This window comes from Coregonus clupeaformis, chromosome 29 (assembly GCF_020615455.1).
Source record: "Coregonus clupeaformis isolate EN_2021a chromosome 29, ASM2061545v1, whole genome shotgun sequence".
NCBI classification, from domain to species: Eukaryota; Metazoa; Chordata; class Actinopteri; order Salmoniformes; family Salmonidae; genus Coregonus; species Coregonus clupeaformis.
Window position 1 is genome coordinate 50,881,102 of NC_059220.1, and position 17,756 is coordinate 50,898,857.

General features: G+C 42.3%; 1 protein-coding gene across 1 annotated transcript in view; it reads left to right on the forward strand.

The window, feature by feature from the left end:
• Positions 1 to 17,516, forward strand: part of LOC121545188 (leucine-rich repeat and fibronectin type-III domain-containing protein 2) — a 195,846-nt gene extending 178,330 nt beyond the window's left edge. The window contains exon 5 of the mRNA XM_041855647.2: positions 14,374 to 17,516. Coding sequence (XP_041711581.1) covers positions 14,374 to 15,415 — 1,042 coding nt within the window. The 3' untranslated portion in view covers positions 15,416 to 17,516. The remainder of the gene's footprint in view (positions 1 to 14,373) is intronic.
• The last annotated feature ends 240 nt before the right edge of the window (positions 17,517 to 17,756 follow it).

Consider the following 17,756-nt stretch of genomic DNA (forward strand, 5'->3'; position numbering starts at 1 on the left):
TTTCTCTGTCCAATGAATGTGGCGGGCGGGTGACTCAACTGTTTTTCCACCCACCCACAATTTATATGAATGCATTCTTATCCCAGCATTTCTGCAAACGTGTTTACATAGACTGGCGCTGAACATATTGCAGTTCCAAGTTATGAATACTGTATACAGTGCCTTCAGAAAGTATTCATACCCCTTGACTTATTCCACATTTTGTTGTGTTACAGCCTGAATTCAAAATTGATTACATTCAATACCCAATAATGACAAAGTGAAAACATGTTTTTAGAAATATTTGCACATTGATTGAAAAATTAAATACATAAATGTCAAATTTACATACTGTAAGTATTCACACCCCTGAGTCAATACTTTATAGAAACACCTTTGACACCTTACAGCTGTGAATCTTTCTGGTTAAGTCTAAGAGCTTTGCACACCTGGATTGTAAAATATTTGCCCATTCAATTATTCAAGCTCTGTCAAGCTAGACAGCCATTTTCAAGTCTTGCCATAGATTTTCAAGCCGATTTAAGTCAAAACTGTAACTAGGCCACTCAGGAACATTCTATGTCATCTTGGTAAGCAACTGCAGTGCAGATTTATCCTTGTGCTTTAGGGTATTGTCCTGCTGAAAGGTGAATTAGTCTCCCAGTGTCTGGTGGAAAGCAGACTGAACCAGGTTTTCCTGTAGGATTATGCCTGTGTTTATAGCTGTATTCTGACCCCTTGACTTTTTCCACATTTTGTTACTTTACAGCCTTATTCTAAAATGTATTCAATTGTTTTTTCCCCTGATCAATCTACACACAATACCACATAATGACAAAGCAAAAACATACATTTTTGCAAATGTATTATAAAATAAAAAATGGAAATATCACTCCCGAGGGCTCCTGAGTGGCGCAGCATCTCAGTGCTTGAGGCGTCACTACAGACCCCCTGGTTCGATTCCAGGCTGTATCACAACCGGCCGTGATTGGGAGTCCCATAGGGCGGCGCACAATTGGCCAAGCGTCATCCGGGTTTGGCCGGTGTAGGCCGTCATTGTAAATAAGAATTTGTTCTTAACTGACTTGCCTAGTTAAATAAAGGTAAAATAAAATAAAAATAAAAACAATTACATAAGTATTCAGACCCTTTACTCAGTACTTTGTTGAAGCACCTTTGGCAGTGATTACAGCCTAGAGTCTTCTTGGGTATGACGTTACAAGCTTGGCACACCTGTATTTGGGGAGTTTCTCCCGTTCTTCTCTGCAGATCTTCTCAAGCTCTGTCAGGTTGGATGGGGAGCGTCACCGCACAGCTATTTTCAGGTCTCTCCAGAGATGTTCGATCGGGTTCAAGTCCGGGCTCTGGCTGGGCCACTCAAGGATATTCAAAGACTTGTCCCGAAGCCACTCCTGCCTTGTCTTGGCTGTGTGCAAACATTTCTAAAAACCTGTTTTCGCTTTGTCATTATGGGGTATTGTGTGTATTTCAATTTTATCCATTTTATAATAAGGCTGTAACGTACCAAAATGTGGAAAAGGTCAAGGGGTCTGAATACTTTCCGAATGCACTGTATATACAAGGGGTACCGGTTCTGAATCAATGTGCAGGGGTATGGGTTAGTCGAGGTAATGGAGGTAATATGTGCGTGTAGGTAGGGGTAAAGTGACTATGCATACATAATAAACAGAGAGGAGCAGCAGCGTGTGTGAAGGAATGTGAATGTATGTTTGTGAGTGTGTGTGTGTGTGTGCAAAATGTTTTAATATAATCATAATAAAATAAGGGGGTCAATGTAAATAGTCTGGGTAGCATTTTGATTATCTGTTCAGCAGTCTTATGGCTTGAGGGTATTAGTTGATAAGAGCCTTTTGGTCCCAGACTTGGTGCTCCGGTACCACTTGCCATGCAGTACCACAGAGAACAGCCTATGACTTGGGTGGCTGGAGTCTTTGAAAAGATGTTGGGCCTTCCTCTGACACTGCCTGGTATAGAGGTCCTGGTAGCGTGTTAGTATTTTTCGAGGATCTGAGTACCCATGCCATATCTTTTCAGCCTCCTGAGGGGAAATAGGCATTGACGTGCACTCTTCACGACTGTCTTGGTGTGTTTGGAACATGATGTGGACACCAAGGAACTTGAAGCTCTCGACCTGCTCCACGACAGCCCCGTCGATGTGAATGGGGGTGTGCTCAGTGCGGATGTTGCCTGTAATCCATGGCTTCTGGTTGGGATATGTACGTACGGTCACTGTGGGGACGACGTCGTCAATGCACTTATTAATGAAGCCGGTAACTGATGTGGTATACTCCTCAATGCCATCGGATGAATCTCGGGAACATATTCCAGTCTGTACTAGCAAAACAGTCCTGTAGCTTAGCATCCGCTTCATCGGACCACTTCCATATTGAGCACGTCACTGGTACTTCCTGTTTGAGTTTTTGCTTGTAAGCAGGACTCAGGAGGATAGAGTCATGGTCAGCTTTAGCAAATCTGTGTGTGGAGTAAAGATTATCTAGATTATTATTTTTTTCTAGTTGCTGGTAGAAATGAGGTAAAACGGATTTCAGTTTTCCTGCATTATAGTCCCCGGCCACTAGGAGAGCCGCTTCTGGATGAGCATTTTCTTGTTTGCTCATGGCCTCGTTGAGTGCGGTCTTAGTGCATGCATCGGTTTGTGGTGGTAAATAGACAGCTACGCAGAATATAGATGAAAACTCTCTTGGTAAATAGTGTGGTCTACAGCTTATCACGAGGTACTCTAACTCAGGCGAGCAAAACCTCAAGACTTCCTTAATATTAGAGATTGCGCACCAGCTGTTGTTGACAAAGGGACACACACCACCTCCCTGATCTTACCGGAGGATGCTGTTCTCTCTTGCCGAGGTATGGAAAACCCAGCTAACTGTATATTATCAATTTCCTTGTTCAGTCACGACTTGGTGAAACATATGATATTACAGTTTTTAATGTCCCATTGATAGGATAGTCTCGAACGGAGCTCATCCAGTTTATTCTCCAGTAGAACAGAGGGTAAAGGCGGATTATCCACTCGCCAACGCAGTCTCGCCAGGCATCAGGCTCTACGACCTCTGTAACGGTGTCTCTTCTTCATGCGAATGACGGGGATTTGGGCCTGGTCTGGGAGGAGCAGTATATTCTTTGTGTCCAATTCATTAAAGAAAAAATCCTCATCCAGTTTGAGGTGAGTAATCGCTGTTCTGATGTCCAGAAGTCCTTTTCGGTCACAAGAAACGATGGCGGAAACATGATGTACAGAAAACGAAATAACTGCAAAAAAACACACAAAATAGCACAATTGGTCAGGAGCCCGTAAAACGGCGGCCATCCCCTACGGCACCATTATCTACTTGCCAATTAGAAGCATACCCATAACATGATGCAGCCACCACCATGCTTGAAAATATGAAGAGTGGTACTCAGTGATGTGTTGTGTTGTGTTGGATTTGCCCCAAACATGTAATGCTTTGTATTATTTGCCACATTATTTGCAGGATTACTTAAGTGCCTTGTTGCAAACAGGATGAATGTTTTGGAATATTTTTACTCTGTACAAGCTTCCTTCTTTTCAGTCTGTCATTTAGGTTAGTATTGTGCTGTAACTACAATATTGTTGATCCATCCTCAGTTTTCTCGTATCACAACAATTAAACTCTGTAACTGTTTTAAAATCACCATTGGCCTCATGGTGAAATACCTGCACAGTTTCCTTCCTCTCCGGCAACTGAGTTAGGAAGGACACCTGTATCTTTGTAGTGACATCTAATGCCTAATAAATAACTTCAGCATGATCAAAGGGATTTTCAGCATCTGTTTATTTTTATTTTTACACAACTACCAATCTGTGCCCTTCTTTGCGAGGCATTTATGGTTGAATCTGTGCTTGATATTCACTACTCGATTGAGGGACCTTACAGATAATTGTATGTGCGGGGTACAGAGATGGGGTAGTCATTCAGAAATCATGTTAACCACTATTATTGAACACAGAATGAGTCCATGCAACAACTATGCGATTTGTTATGCACATTTTTACTCCTGAACTTGACTCAAGACATTTCAGCTTTTCATTTTTCCTTAATTTCGAAAATGTTCTACAAACATAATTCCACTTTGACATTATGGGGTATTGTGTATAGATCAATGACACAAAATCTAAATGTAATCAATTTTAAATTCAGGCTGTAACACAACAAAATGTGGAAAAAGTAAAGGGGTGTGAATACTTTCTGAAGGCACTGTATAAAGCTCTGGACTTATTCATCTGGAGCAGTGTTGTTGTAAAATGACTGGTTCTTCCATATCTCAGTCGGACAGCTTACATTTCCATTGCTCATTAATTTGCAACAGCAAAGTAATTACCCAGGGAGGATAAATGAATAACATTGAGTATTATTAAGGACTTGTCTTAATGACTTTGCTGTGTTAAAATATGCTTATCAATATCCATTAAATGATAGTGAAATACAATATCAATGAATTCATGTCCATTGGACTTGATTGTGTTAAGATTAAGATATGTTCTGATTTGTTGTTTGTGACTTCATGTCCTTTTCCAATGGCCAGTGTTTTCAAAAATACATTTGAGGTGATTCCAGGATGACATTGAGCCCACCAGTGTAGTGTTATCACCAGTAACATGCTTCTAGGAACCGCATCATCTGAGCCACAACTGTCATAGTGAACATTTATTTATTTTCCAACGCACATGAGCCCTCAGCATGTGATGTAAAGCTCTCAACCCTACGGTTTTCATCAGATGCTAATTTTCTTCCTTTCTCAGCTAATAATCCCATAGAGGAAAAAACACACAACCAAATAGACAAGACCCCATGCTTAAATACGCAGTGTGTCGGTCTGTCTCAGGAGGTACCACAGCTCAAACACAAGCAGCCCACACAATGTTATTATATTAATGTGGCCTTTTGTAGCATGAGCCATTTTGAGTCTCTCCTTGGAATTACTATAATGTATTTATTATTCTATCAGACTACAGAAATGTGTGGATTTATGTGACTAACGTCTCAGCTAAAGAGCCTTAATCAGGGTATGAAATAAGAGATTATTCTTCTATAGTAGCTTTTCATGTGGATATTCCATAATTACTTGGATAAGGAGATTATAGCTTTAGTACTCTTCAGTGATTCACCTTGTTACACATAGGTAATACGTGTATCGTGTTATATGAGCATGGCACATCTATTGTGCAATAGACTAATCAAAGATCTTTCATTACTACCCCGTCTTTATTGATCCCATGATTATTTGTGGTCTATGGAAGGAGATACAGACCATGACATTCTTGGGTTGCATCTCAATAATATCTATTTTCTCCTGAAGTGTACACTTGGTCACTACTTTGCACAAATCTAAACGTATTGGATTGGTGGAGGCATGGGCTAGTGGGAGTTTCCACCATATTTCTTATACCAGTTATTTCCTTTCAGATCAGTGAAGGAATGTGAACAAGTGCACACTTTGGGAAGAAGGAAATATAATTGGGAAATAGCCAATGACTATTTATTACCAAAGTTAGCAATCAACCCCCGTTTCTGATCCCAATACCTTTTAGTGTGAAATCCTCATGACATACATTTGACACGTCATTAGTTTGCGGCATGTAGAACGTTTTGTGGAAACTGGCCAACATTCAACTCTTAAATTTAAATCTTGTTTTTGAGTACATCCATAAAACAACCCATTATTTTTATATTGAGCAGGGCCCCTTGGAAAATGACCTCCGTCACCTGAAAAAAACATCTCACTAGTCCCAGAATGGCGTCTCTTAGTTAACTGACATTTCTAGAACGTTCAATTTCTCAGAGAATATCCAAAGTGATGTGTTAACCCGAGGTAGCGCATGATTAAACATTTGATCAGTATATTGTGTGTTGAAAGCCCCTCGTATAGATCTCACGAAGCAACGTGCTGTCCTCCCGGTTATGGAAAAGGCCATTAAGAATGAATAATGAAGTACACCACCAGTGGTGCCTAGTGAAAACGCAAGCCTTCTGCGGTGGAGGTAAACTCTCTGCACTGTATGATCAAAGCTATTTATTTATGTACGGTCACAGTGGGGAAGTATTGAAGTTATTGATGATTGGGGTCTTAGAAAAAGGACAAATAATAACCATGTTTGATTATTAAAGGTGCTTCAACACTTTGAGTATGTGTTTTCTCTCTCTCTCATGTAAAGATGGACCTTTTTTCTGCTATGTTATAATAATTGAATAATATTTGATTGGATTTATTTAGTCCAGTAGCTCAAAGCACTTTGCATGGTAAGAGAGAAGTCACTTCATCCACAACCAATGTGTAGCACCCACCTGGGTGAACCACAGGGATGATTAGGTGGCCATGATGGAATGAGGCCAGGTTGGGAATACAGCCAGGACAACCTTACTGTTACGATAAGTGCCATGGGATCCTAAATGATCACAGAGAGTCAGGAAATCAGTTTAACACTAGCAAGCTGTGATGGTCAATTTCCAGACACTTCTGTGCCATTGGTGAACATTGGAATCAAATATCAGTAGTGCTTGCTTTGTGCTCTTTGAGTCATGATTGTCATTCCATGAACACACAGATCCTCCTAGCTAACTAAGGCGATGAGGCTGAAACAATCAATAATCAATATCATCAATGAACACATCAAATAGAGGGATTTCGAAGTACTCCAACTTCAACAGGGATATTGGGTAATGAAGGTCATCATATACACTACCGGTCAAACATTTTAGAACACCTTTATTTTTACTATTTTCTACATTGTAGAATAATAGTGAAGGCATCAAAACTATGAAATAACACTTATGGAATCATGTAGTAACCAAAAAAGTGTTAAAGAAATCAAAATATATTATATATTTGAGATTCTTCAAATAGCCACTCTTTGCGTTGATGACAGCTTTGCATACTCTTGTCATTCTCTCAACCAGCTTCACCTGGAATGCTTTTCCAACAGTCTTGAAGGAGTTCCCACATATGACCCGATCCTGCAGGTCAGGGGCGGTGTGTTCATTAGGGCGATATGGGCGACGCACTGCCAAACGGGAAAAGGAAGGGATTTTTTTTCTAATCAATTATATCACGGCAACAGTAGTTATCAGTGTTCTAATCTAGACGTCTGATCTGCCACTAAATGTCCAATCAGGCTAAAGTCGTGCTTTAAATGGCCCCGCCCCTTTTGGGGCGATTTCAGTCAGGTTGAAAATCGCCCCAGAAGTCTCTCATAGACTCTCATGTAAAATCTTTTTTTTTTCAAATATCAGAGCTTTCAATACAATCTCTATGGGTTCCGGGAGGGCTTGCACTTACGCGCTTTCGTCATACGTAACATAACCATGAACGTAACTAAGAAAAGAGCGGGTAGCAGCGTCAATCAATTCACGTACAACTGTCAAGATGGCTAGCGTTCAGTGCAACTCGATTGTCTCTTTGAAAGAAGTTCCTTTTTGTCGGCGAACAAATCAAGATAAATTGGCAACGAAACAATTAGGACCTCCCAGACCAAATTTAATAATTCAACAGGTTTCTACTAAAGGGGGGAAAGTCCTACACCCGAGGATTTTCCAAAAATTGGTACGAACGAAAACCTGGCTAGCAGGCTGCGATGTAGCTAATGCAGTCTTCTGCTACCCCTGCTTACTCTTTCACCCTGAAGGCGGCACGGCAGACAGCACCGCTTGGACAGCGACTGGTGTAACGGACATGCACCATCTTTCAGAAAAGATTAAGAAACATGAGCTGTCAAAGACCCACATGGATAGCTGTTTGAGATTGTCTGCTTTGGGGAGAGTGAACATTGCCACTCAACTGGATGAGGGATACAGGCTAGCTGTCCGCCACCACAACGATGAGGTTAGCAAGAACCGCCACATCCTCAGCCGGCTAATCCAGTGTGTGAAGTTTTGCGGAGTGTTTGAGTTAGCTTTGCGAGGCAATGATGAAACTGAGGGCTCCAACAACCCTGGTATTTTTCTTGGACTTGTCAACTTTGTGGCACAATTAGATGAGGTGTTTTATGGAAATGCATATTGTTTATGCAGTGTTGAGGAATGTGAAAGAACACCCTTGATTATTTTTACTGTGATAACTTATTTTGCTTTTGTAAGCCAACACTTTTGAGATCAGTCAATAAATGCTTCTGGTATTGACTTATATGCTGCCCCTGTCTTCATGTTGTTGCTGGACATATATTTTTTAAAATGTGTGTAGGTCACCTAAATCATCAGAAAAATTGCCCCCCCTGAGAATTTTTTCAGGAGCCGCCACTGCTGCAGGTTCATGCTCTACAACATTCGTAGATTACGACCCTACCTTACACAGAAAGCGCCACAGGTCCTAATCCAGGCACTTGTCATCTCCCATCTGGATTACTGCAACTCGCTGTTGGCTGGGCTCCCTGCCTGTGCCATTAAACCCCTACAACTTATCCAGAACGCTGCAGCCCGTCTGGTGTTCAACCTTCCCAAGTTCTCGCATGTCACCCCGCTCCTCCGCACACTCCACTGGCTTCCAGTTGAGGCTCGCATCTACTACAAGACCATGGTGCTTGCCTACGGAGCTGTGAGGGGAACGGCACCTCCTTATCTTCAGGCTCTGATCAGACCCTACACCCAAACGAGGGCACTACGTTCATCCACCTCTGGCCTGCTAGCTCCCCTACCTCTACGGAAGCACAGTTCCCGCTCAGCCCAGTGAAAGCTATTCGCTGCTCTGGCACCCCAATGGTGGAACAAGCTCCCCCACCACGCAAGGATAGCGGAGTCACTGACCACCTTCGGGAGACACTTGAAACCCTACCTCTTTAAGGAATACCTGGAATAGTATAAAGTAATCCTTCTTCCCCCACCCCCCCATAAAAAAAAGAAAAAAAAAGTGGTTGTCCCACTGGCTATCATAATTTGAATGCACCGATTTGTAAGTCGCTCTGGATAAGAGCGTCTGCTAAATGATGTAAATGTAATGCTGAGCACTTGTTGGCTGCTTTTCCTTCACTCTGCGGTCCGACTCATCCCAAACCATCTCAATTTGTTTGAGGTCGGGGGATTGTGGAGGCCAGGTCATCTGATGCAGCACTCCATCACTCTCCTTCTTGGTAAAATAGCCCTTACACAGCCTGGAGGTGTGTTGGGTCATTGTCCTGTTGAAAAACAAATGATAGTCCCACTAAGCCCAAACCAGATGGGATGGCGTATCTCTGCAGAATGCTGTGGTAGCCAGGCTGGTTAAGTGTGCCTTGAATTCTAAATAAATCACAGACAGTGTCACCAGCAAAGCACCCCCACACCATAACACCTCCTACTCCATGTTTTATGGTGGGAAATACACATGCAGAGATCATCCGTTCACACACACCGCGTCTCACAAAGACTGCAGTTGGAACCAAACATCTCCAATTTGGACTCCAGACCAAAGGACACATTTCCACCGTTCTAATGTCCATTGCTCATGTTTCTTGGCCCAAGCAACTCTCTTCTTCTTATTGGTGTCCTTTAGTATTGGTTTCTTTGCAGCAATTTGACCATGAAGGCCTGATTCACGCAGTCTCCTCTGAACTGTTGATGTTGAGATGTGTCTGTTACTTCAACTCTGTGAAGCATTTCTTTGGGCTGCAATTTCTGAGGCTGGTAACTCCAATAAACGTATCCTCTGCAGCAGAGGTAACTCTGGGTCTTCCATTCCTGTGACGGTCCTCATGAGAGCCAGTTTCATCATAGCGCTTGATGGTTTTTGCGACTGCACTTGAAGAAACTTTCAAAGTTCTTGACATTTTCCGTATTGACTGACTTTCATGTCTTAAAGTAATGATGGACTGTCGTTTCTCTTTGCTTATTTGAGCTGTTCCTGCCATAATATGGACTTGGTCTTTTACCAAATAGGGCTATCTTCTGTATACCTCCCCTACCTTGTCACAACACAACTGATTGGCTCAAACGCATTAAGAAGGAAAGAAATTCCACAAATTAACTTTTAAGAAGGCACACCTGTTAATTGAAATGCATTCCAAGTGACTACCTCATGAAGCTGGTTGAGATAATGCCAAGAGTGTGCAAAGCTGTCATCAAGGCAAAGGGTGGCTATTTGAAGAATCTCAAATATAATATATATTTTGATTTGTTTAATACTTTTTTGGTTACTACATGATTCCATATGTGTTATTTCATAGTTTTGATGTCTACACTATTATTCTACAATGTAGAAAATAGTAAAAAAAATTATAAAAACCCCTTGAATGAGTAGGTGTTCTAAAACTTTTTACCGGTAGTGTACTATAGATACACTACATGACCAAAAGTATGGTATGTGGACACCTGCTCGTCGTACATCTCATTCCAAAATCATGGTTATTAATATGGAGTTGGTCACCCCTTTGCTGCTATAACAGCCTCCACTCTTCTGGGAAGGCTTTTCACTAGATGTTGGAACATTGCTACAGGGACTTGCTTCCATTCAGCCACAAGAGCATCAGTGAGGTCGGACACTGATGTTGGGCGATTAGGCTTGGCTCGCAGTCGGCATTCCAATTCATCCCAAAGGTGTTCGATTGGGTTGAGGTCTGTGCTCTGTGCTGGCCATCCACACCGATATCGACAAACCATTTCTGTATGGATCTTGCTTTGTGCACGGGGGCATTGTCATGCTGAAACAGGAAAGGGCCTTCCCCAAACTGTTGCCATAAAGTTGGAAGCACAGAATCGGCTAGAATGTCATTGTATGCTGTAGCGTTAAGATTTCCCTTCACTGGAACTAAGGGGCCTAGCCCGAACCATGAAAAATAGCCTCAGACCATTATTCCTTCTCCACCAAACTTTACAGTTGGCACTATGCATTCGAGCAGGTAGTGTTCTCCTGGCATCTACCAAACCCAGATTCGTCTGTCAGACTGCCAGATGGTGAAGTGTGATTAATCACTCCAGAGAACGAGTTTCCACTGCTCCAGATTCCAATCGCGGCGAGCTTTACACCAGTCCAGCCAACGCCTGGCATTGCGCATGGTGATCTTAGGCTTTTGTGCGACTGCTCGGCCATGGAAACCCATTTCATGAAGCTCCCGACGAACAGTTCTTGTGCTGAGGTTGCTTCCAGAGGCAGTTTGGAACTCGGTAGTGAGTGTTGCTACTGAGGACAGACGACTTTTAAACGCTACGCACTTCAGCACTCAACGGTCCCATTCTGTGTGGCCTACCACTTTGCGGCTGAGCCGTTGTTGCACCTTGACGTTTCCACTTCACAATAACAGCACTTACAGTTGACCGGGGCAGCTCTAGCAGGGCAGATATTTGACGAACTGACTTGTTGGAAAGGTGGCATCCTCACAGGTGCCACATTGGAAGTCATTGAGGCTTCAGTAAGGCCATTCTACTGCCAATGTTTGTCTCTGGAGATTGCATGACTGTGTGCTTGATTTTATACACCTGTCAGCAACGGGTGTGGCTGAAATAGCCGAATTCACTAATTTGAAAGGGTGTCCACATACCTTTGTATATACAGTGCATTCGGAAAGTATTCAGACCCTTTACCTTTTTCCATATTTCGTTACATAACAGCCTTATTCTAAAATGGATTAAATAAATAAGAATCCTCATCAATCTACACACAAGACCCCATAATGACAAAGCGAAAACAGGTTTTTGAAATGTTTGCAAATGTTTTAAAAATAAAAAACAGAAATACCTTATTTACATAAGTATTCAGACCTTTTGCTATGAGACTCGCGATGAGCTCAGGTGCATCCTGTTTCCATTCATCATCCTTGAGATGATTCTACAACTTAATTGGAGTCCACCTGTGGTAAATTCAATTGATTGGACATGATTTGGAAAGGCACAGACCTGTCTATATAAGGTCCCACAGTTGCCAGTGCATGTCAGATTAAAAACCAAGCCATGAGGTCGAAGGAATTGTCTGTAGAGCTCAGAGACAGGATTCTGTTGAGGCACAGATCTAGAGAAGGGTACCAAAAAAGTTCTGCAGCATTGAAGGTCCCCAAGAACACAGTGGCCTCCATCACTCTTAAACGTAAGAAGTTTGGAACCACCAAGACTCTTCCTAGAGCTGTCCGCCCGGCCAAACTGAGCAATCGGGGGAGAAGGGCCTTGGTCAGGGAGGTGACCAAGAACCCGATGGTCACTCTGACAGAGCTCCAGAGTTCCTCTGTGGAGATGGGAGAACCTTCCAGAAGGACAACCATCTCTGCAGTGCTCCACCAATCAGGCCTTTATGGTAGAGTGGCCAGACGGAAGCCACTTCTCAGTAAAAGGCACAACACAGCCCGCTTGGATTTTGCCAAAAGTCACCTAAAGGACTCTCGGACCATGAGAAACTAGATTCTTTGGTGTGATGAAACCAAGATTGAACTCTTTGTTCTGAATGCCAAGCGTCACATCTAGAAGAAACCTGTCACAATCCCTACGGTGAAGCATGGTGGTGGCAGCATCATGCTGTGGGGATATCGTTCAGCGGCAGGGACTGGGAGACTAGTCAGGATTGAGGGAAAGATGAACCGAGCGAAGTACAGAGAGATCCTTGATGAAAACATGCTATAGAGCGCTCAGGACCTCAGACTGGGGCGAAGGTTCACCTTCCAACAGGACAACAACCCTAAGCACACAGCCAAGACAACGCATGAGTGGCTTTGGGACAAGGCTCTGAATGTCCTTGAGTGGCCCAGTCACAGCCCGGACTTGAACCCGATCAAACATCTCTGGAGAGAACTGAAAATAGCTGTCCAGCGATGCTCCCCATCCAACCTGACAGAGCTTGAGAGAATCTGCAGAGAAGAATGGGAGAAACTCCCAAAATACAGGTGTGCCAAGCTTGTAGCGTCATACCCAAGAAGACTCTAGGCTGTAATTACTGCCAAAGGTGCTTCAACAAAGTACTGATTAAATTGTCTGATTATTTATGTAAATGTTATATTAAAGTTTTTTATTTTTTAATATATTTCAAAAAATATATAAAAACCTTTTTCTGCTTGGTCATAAAAAATATATATATAAAGTTTTATATATTTTAAATCCATTTTAGAATATGGCTGTAACGAAACAAAATTTGGAAAAAGTCAAGGGGTCTGAATACTTTCCGAATGCACTGTATATTTAAAGGATACAATTAGACAGAATACCATACAGAAAGAGATCTCATCTGGATCCATTGGAGCCCCTAGCTTTCCCTTGGCTTTGATACACATTTGGCAAGTCTCGTATAATTACAAATCCAACTGGGGAAGTTTTGGGGAAGAAAAGGGAGCATCAGTGACCATGGATTGGAACATGTGTGGCTAGGGAGTTGCTGCTTGAATGAGTGTTTTTTCCGTCTGCAATACAATGCAGGTGTACTGTAGGCTAGTCGGTTGCTTTTAGTACGACTGCATTTTTCCGTCTGCAATACAATTCAGGTGTCCTGTAGATACAAATGGCTTGTTTGTGAGATGGTGCGAGTTGATGAATTGCCCGTTGTAATTATAATGGTTTATTCAGCCACCATGTTTCATTACCGATTCCCACACTAGCGTCACATGGTCTTGTCCTTTGGGCATTAGTACAAGGTCAAACCGAATAAAGATTGCTCTACCATGGCTTTCCAATCTCTCCCTAACCTTTGGGATTTAATTAGGAGAGGGAAATGTATTGATATTGTCAGACACATTTGAATATCAACATGGCTTTATATATTTTCAGCCTGTGTTTACAAATTAAATCTGCCTGTGTGATCCACATTCTGGGGACAGATGGTTTTTGCGGAATGAAAGCTTCTATTACAGGCTGTCAACATTACACAAACAGTGATTATTTTTATGGTTTGATTGATTGGCAGTGAATCTGGTGGAATGAACACAGGCATTGACTTTAGTGTTTGGTCTAAAAAGACTCAAATATTTTTGTGTGATTTTTGGGGGGGCAAATATTTCTGGGGGAAAGAATCAGTTTCTCTCTTTAATCTTGAAGCCACTCTGTAATAATCATTGCATACACCCAAAAAAATAAAAATAACACTTTGCGAAATTGGATTGGGATGGTTTTGTTACACCATGAAATAGGAAAAAGTCAGACTCAATTGGAATCGAAGCACAAGGACCATTGAATAGTTCACTTTAAAAGCTATGGGCCTTCGCATTTTTAATCACTCAGATTGTGGCCTTATGAAGTAATCTTTCTAAATGACTCTGTGCATTTAAATAGCTAATTTGCCTCATTTTGGCTGTTGCTTTGATCTGTCCTGGGCCAGTAGAATGACTCATTGTTATTTACCACTCAAAAGTGCCTTAGCCTCTTCTTGAACTCCCCTTGCAGTGGGACAAATTAATAACGCTAAATTATGCTAATCTAACTTGACACTATTGTTTCCCCTCTTGTCTTTCCTATATAGGATGATTCCCGTGGCCAGCAAAGCCTTCTTACTCACCAACCTGGTCCAAGACATGCAGTACGACCTATGTGTCCTGGCTATCTGGGACGACACCGCCACTACCCTAACTGCCACCAACGTAGTGGGCTGTGTCCAGTTCATCACCCGTGACGACTACCCGCAGTGCCAGTCCCTCCACAGCCAGTTCCTGGGCGGCACTATGATCCTGGTGATCGGTGGCATCATCGTGGCCACGCTCCTCGTCTTCATCATCATCCTCATGGTTCGGTACAATGTGTGCAGCAGCACCCAGTCCAGCAAGCTGCCAGTGGTTAGCAACACGTACTCCCAGACCAACGGTGACTTGAACCGGCTCAACGGTGCCCCACCACTGCAGGTCAAACCTCAGATCACGACCACAGTGGTGGTGATACGGGATGAGGTGGTGGAATGCAAATGTGGCTCGCTCCAGAGCAGCCTCTCCTCGTCTTCATCTGACTCGCTGGACAGTCGCAACGCTAGAGGCAGATTAGGAAATGGGGATCGGTACAGTCTTCGGGACAGCGAGTTCATCACACTCCCCAGCACCAGTAATTGGAGGAGGCACGGGGGGCCATCATCGGCCAAGGCTAGGCCCAACTTGGACAACCTTTTAGGGGCCTTTGCTTCACTGGAGCTCCGGAGCTCGGCTACGACTAGGGACCAGGGGGCATCTTGTTCCTCCACCACCACCTCCAGTTCATTGGTGGCCGTGACCATGGCCCCTCTGTCTGACAAGGAACCCTTGCTGGGCCGAGCCGAGTCCACCACCATGCTGGGGCGTTTTCTAGGCCTGCCCCAGGAAGGGAAGCCCAAAAGGAGCCACTCATTCGACTACGGCCACGTGGGTAGCAGCGGCGGCGCACAGAGCCTCAGCAACTATCCCTGTCACATCAGCAACATCTGGACTAAGAGGAGCCTGTCGGTAAATGGGTTGCTACTGCAGTACGACGACAGCGAAGACAGTGAGGGCGAAAAGGCGCCGTTCGAGAGTTCAGAGTGGGTGATGGAGAGCACTGTTTGAGCACGGGTTTCGGTCGGACCATGAGGTCAAAGGTCAAAAGAGAAACAGACTTTACAGAAAAAAAACAAGGGACCGAAGAGTGATTTGGAATAACACCTCTGGGGCATCCACAGTGCTGTACTGCATGAAGTTCATCCATGTGAATACTATTTATTGTCCTTCTGTCCGTGAGATTCTACCGAAACAAACACTCAGGTTGGTTGTTCCTAAGACTGTACAAATCAATCGCCAGGGTTGGCCACGCTCTCAATTCGCTGGCAGGGAAGACTCCTGTCCTCAACCGCATTTGAAAAAATGTATGCATTACGGAACAAAGCCCCTATGGAATTGTGCAGATACAGTATATGGAATAATGCCCGATCCCGCTGAATTAATGTGGGAGTATCTTTGAGAAACAGGGGAAATAAAAGCGAGGAATTCAAAGTGGATTTCCCATGTCTTTATCTTTCGAGCTCTATGCCAAGGGGATTTACCGAGACTGGCAAAGTGGATGTGCTACCCTCCTGTTGGTTTTCAATCCCACCCAATTTGTAACTAACCTGATTCAGCTTATCAACCAGCTAATTATTAATCAGATGCGCTAGATTAGGGTTGGATTGAAAACCTACAGGACGGTAGCTCTCCAGGAACAGCGTTGGAGAGCCCTGCTTCAGACTCGCAGCATGAAAATGGCACTTCAGTAGAGCAATGGGAGAGCAAATATGTAACAAAATGAATAATTTTTCATGTTTCCTTTTGTTTTTTATGTAATTTTTACTATCAATTTTAGATGTCACTATTGAGAGTTCTACTTTATGCATAAATAAACAAAACAATATAAATTATGGTAAATCAAGAATAATATACTAAATATTTACCCAGTCCCCTCAGAAAGACATTTCATAACAGCCTGGTTTCTATTTTGGCACAAACATAAAGGAAATCTTAGATGTACACTATCTGATAACCCTGGTCATTTATTTCAAAACATCAATGGTTGGTTCATTAGGGGCATTGTGATAATAAAATATGTAGAGGTTGACTTTCAAAATAGTCACATTTTCTACCTCAGGTTCTAAATAATATGAAATATATAGCCTGAATACAGTGGATTATTTCAGAAATAGTATATCATATGAAAATAATCTTCCTTATTTGTCAATTTCCTGGAGAATCACTCAATGCAATTATCAATCAAAATCCCTTTTGGTGTATAGGCCATTGATTTGTTTTGCCCCAGAATGATACACAAGCCATGTGTTTCACAGTAGAGACTTATTGAGAACCCTCGACAATTTAAATTAATGTCATCATGCTGCTGTAATCCAATTTATGAAAAATGAATTTAATACGAAAGGGAAGGAGAAGGATATTTATCTACAAATGTATAAATAATTATACAGTGTCTGTCTGAATACACAGAACCATGTTGGTTTGTTTGTTAAGATATCAAACGTCTATTGGTTTATTTTCTCATTTCATCCTCTAATATTAGTCTATTGTCTCCACGTTACAGTAACAGACTGTGAATGCGTATGTATGAAGTTGCATAGGAACGTGATGAATTATAAAATGTGTTTCTATCTGAACTACTGCCAATGTGATCAGCTCATAACGATGAGTCCTCTCTAGAATGGTGTGCAGATTCAGATGCCTTTTAATGTTCTCTTTGACTCTCTGCTGCATTACAATATAGTTTTTTTCATATTTGTTTTATTTGTTACTTCTCTTGGTGTATACTGTTCTGTATATATGACATTTTTTGTACAATAACTATGGGTGAGAATGTAAAAAGGGGAAACTGTGCAGTAGTACTTTTTATTTTGTTGTTCAGCAAAAATGAGAAGGTGCTTTACTGTGGTTTTACAACATGGAATGTGTTTAGTTGGCGCAATGGAAGGTGACGCTGTATAACGGCGCAAATAGAAATCTGTAATAAAGCTGTGTCTGTTCTAGATATTATATTTCTACATTCAATGTTGCGTGGTCATCTTCCATTTTGTTAATCAACAACAACCCTATAAGTGTGTACTTGATGTGAGAAAGTCACGATTCTGACCTGAGGTTGTAGAAAAGAGAAAAAAATGAATATGTGTTTAAACATTTTTGCTACAAAAGAAGATAAAATATGAAGAATTCCTATGAACCAAATTGTGTATATTCTTGTGTTTGCATTGCATCCGGTACAGTTTGAAAGTTGTTTTTTCCTCAAAAGTCTAATCGAGTCATGCAATGACTTTCCTTGGTGTCACGTTCGTTGAGTACAGGATTGGACCAAGGTGCAGCGTGGAATGCATACATGTTTATTCACTAAGTTAACACACGACAAAACAACAAAAACAACGTAATGTTAAGCTCACAA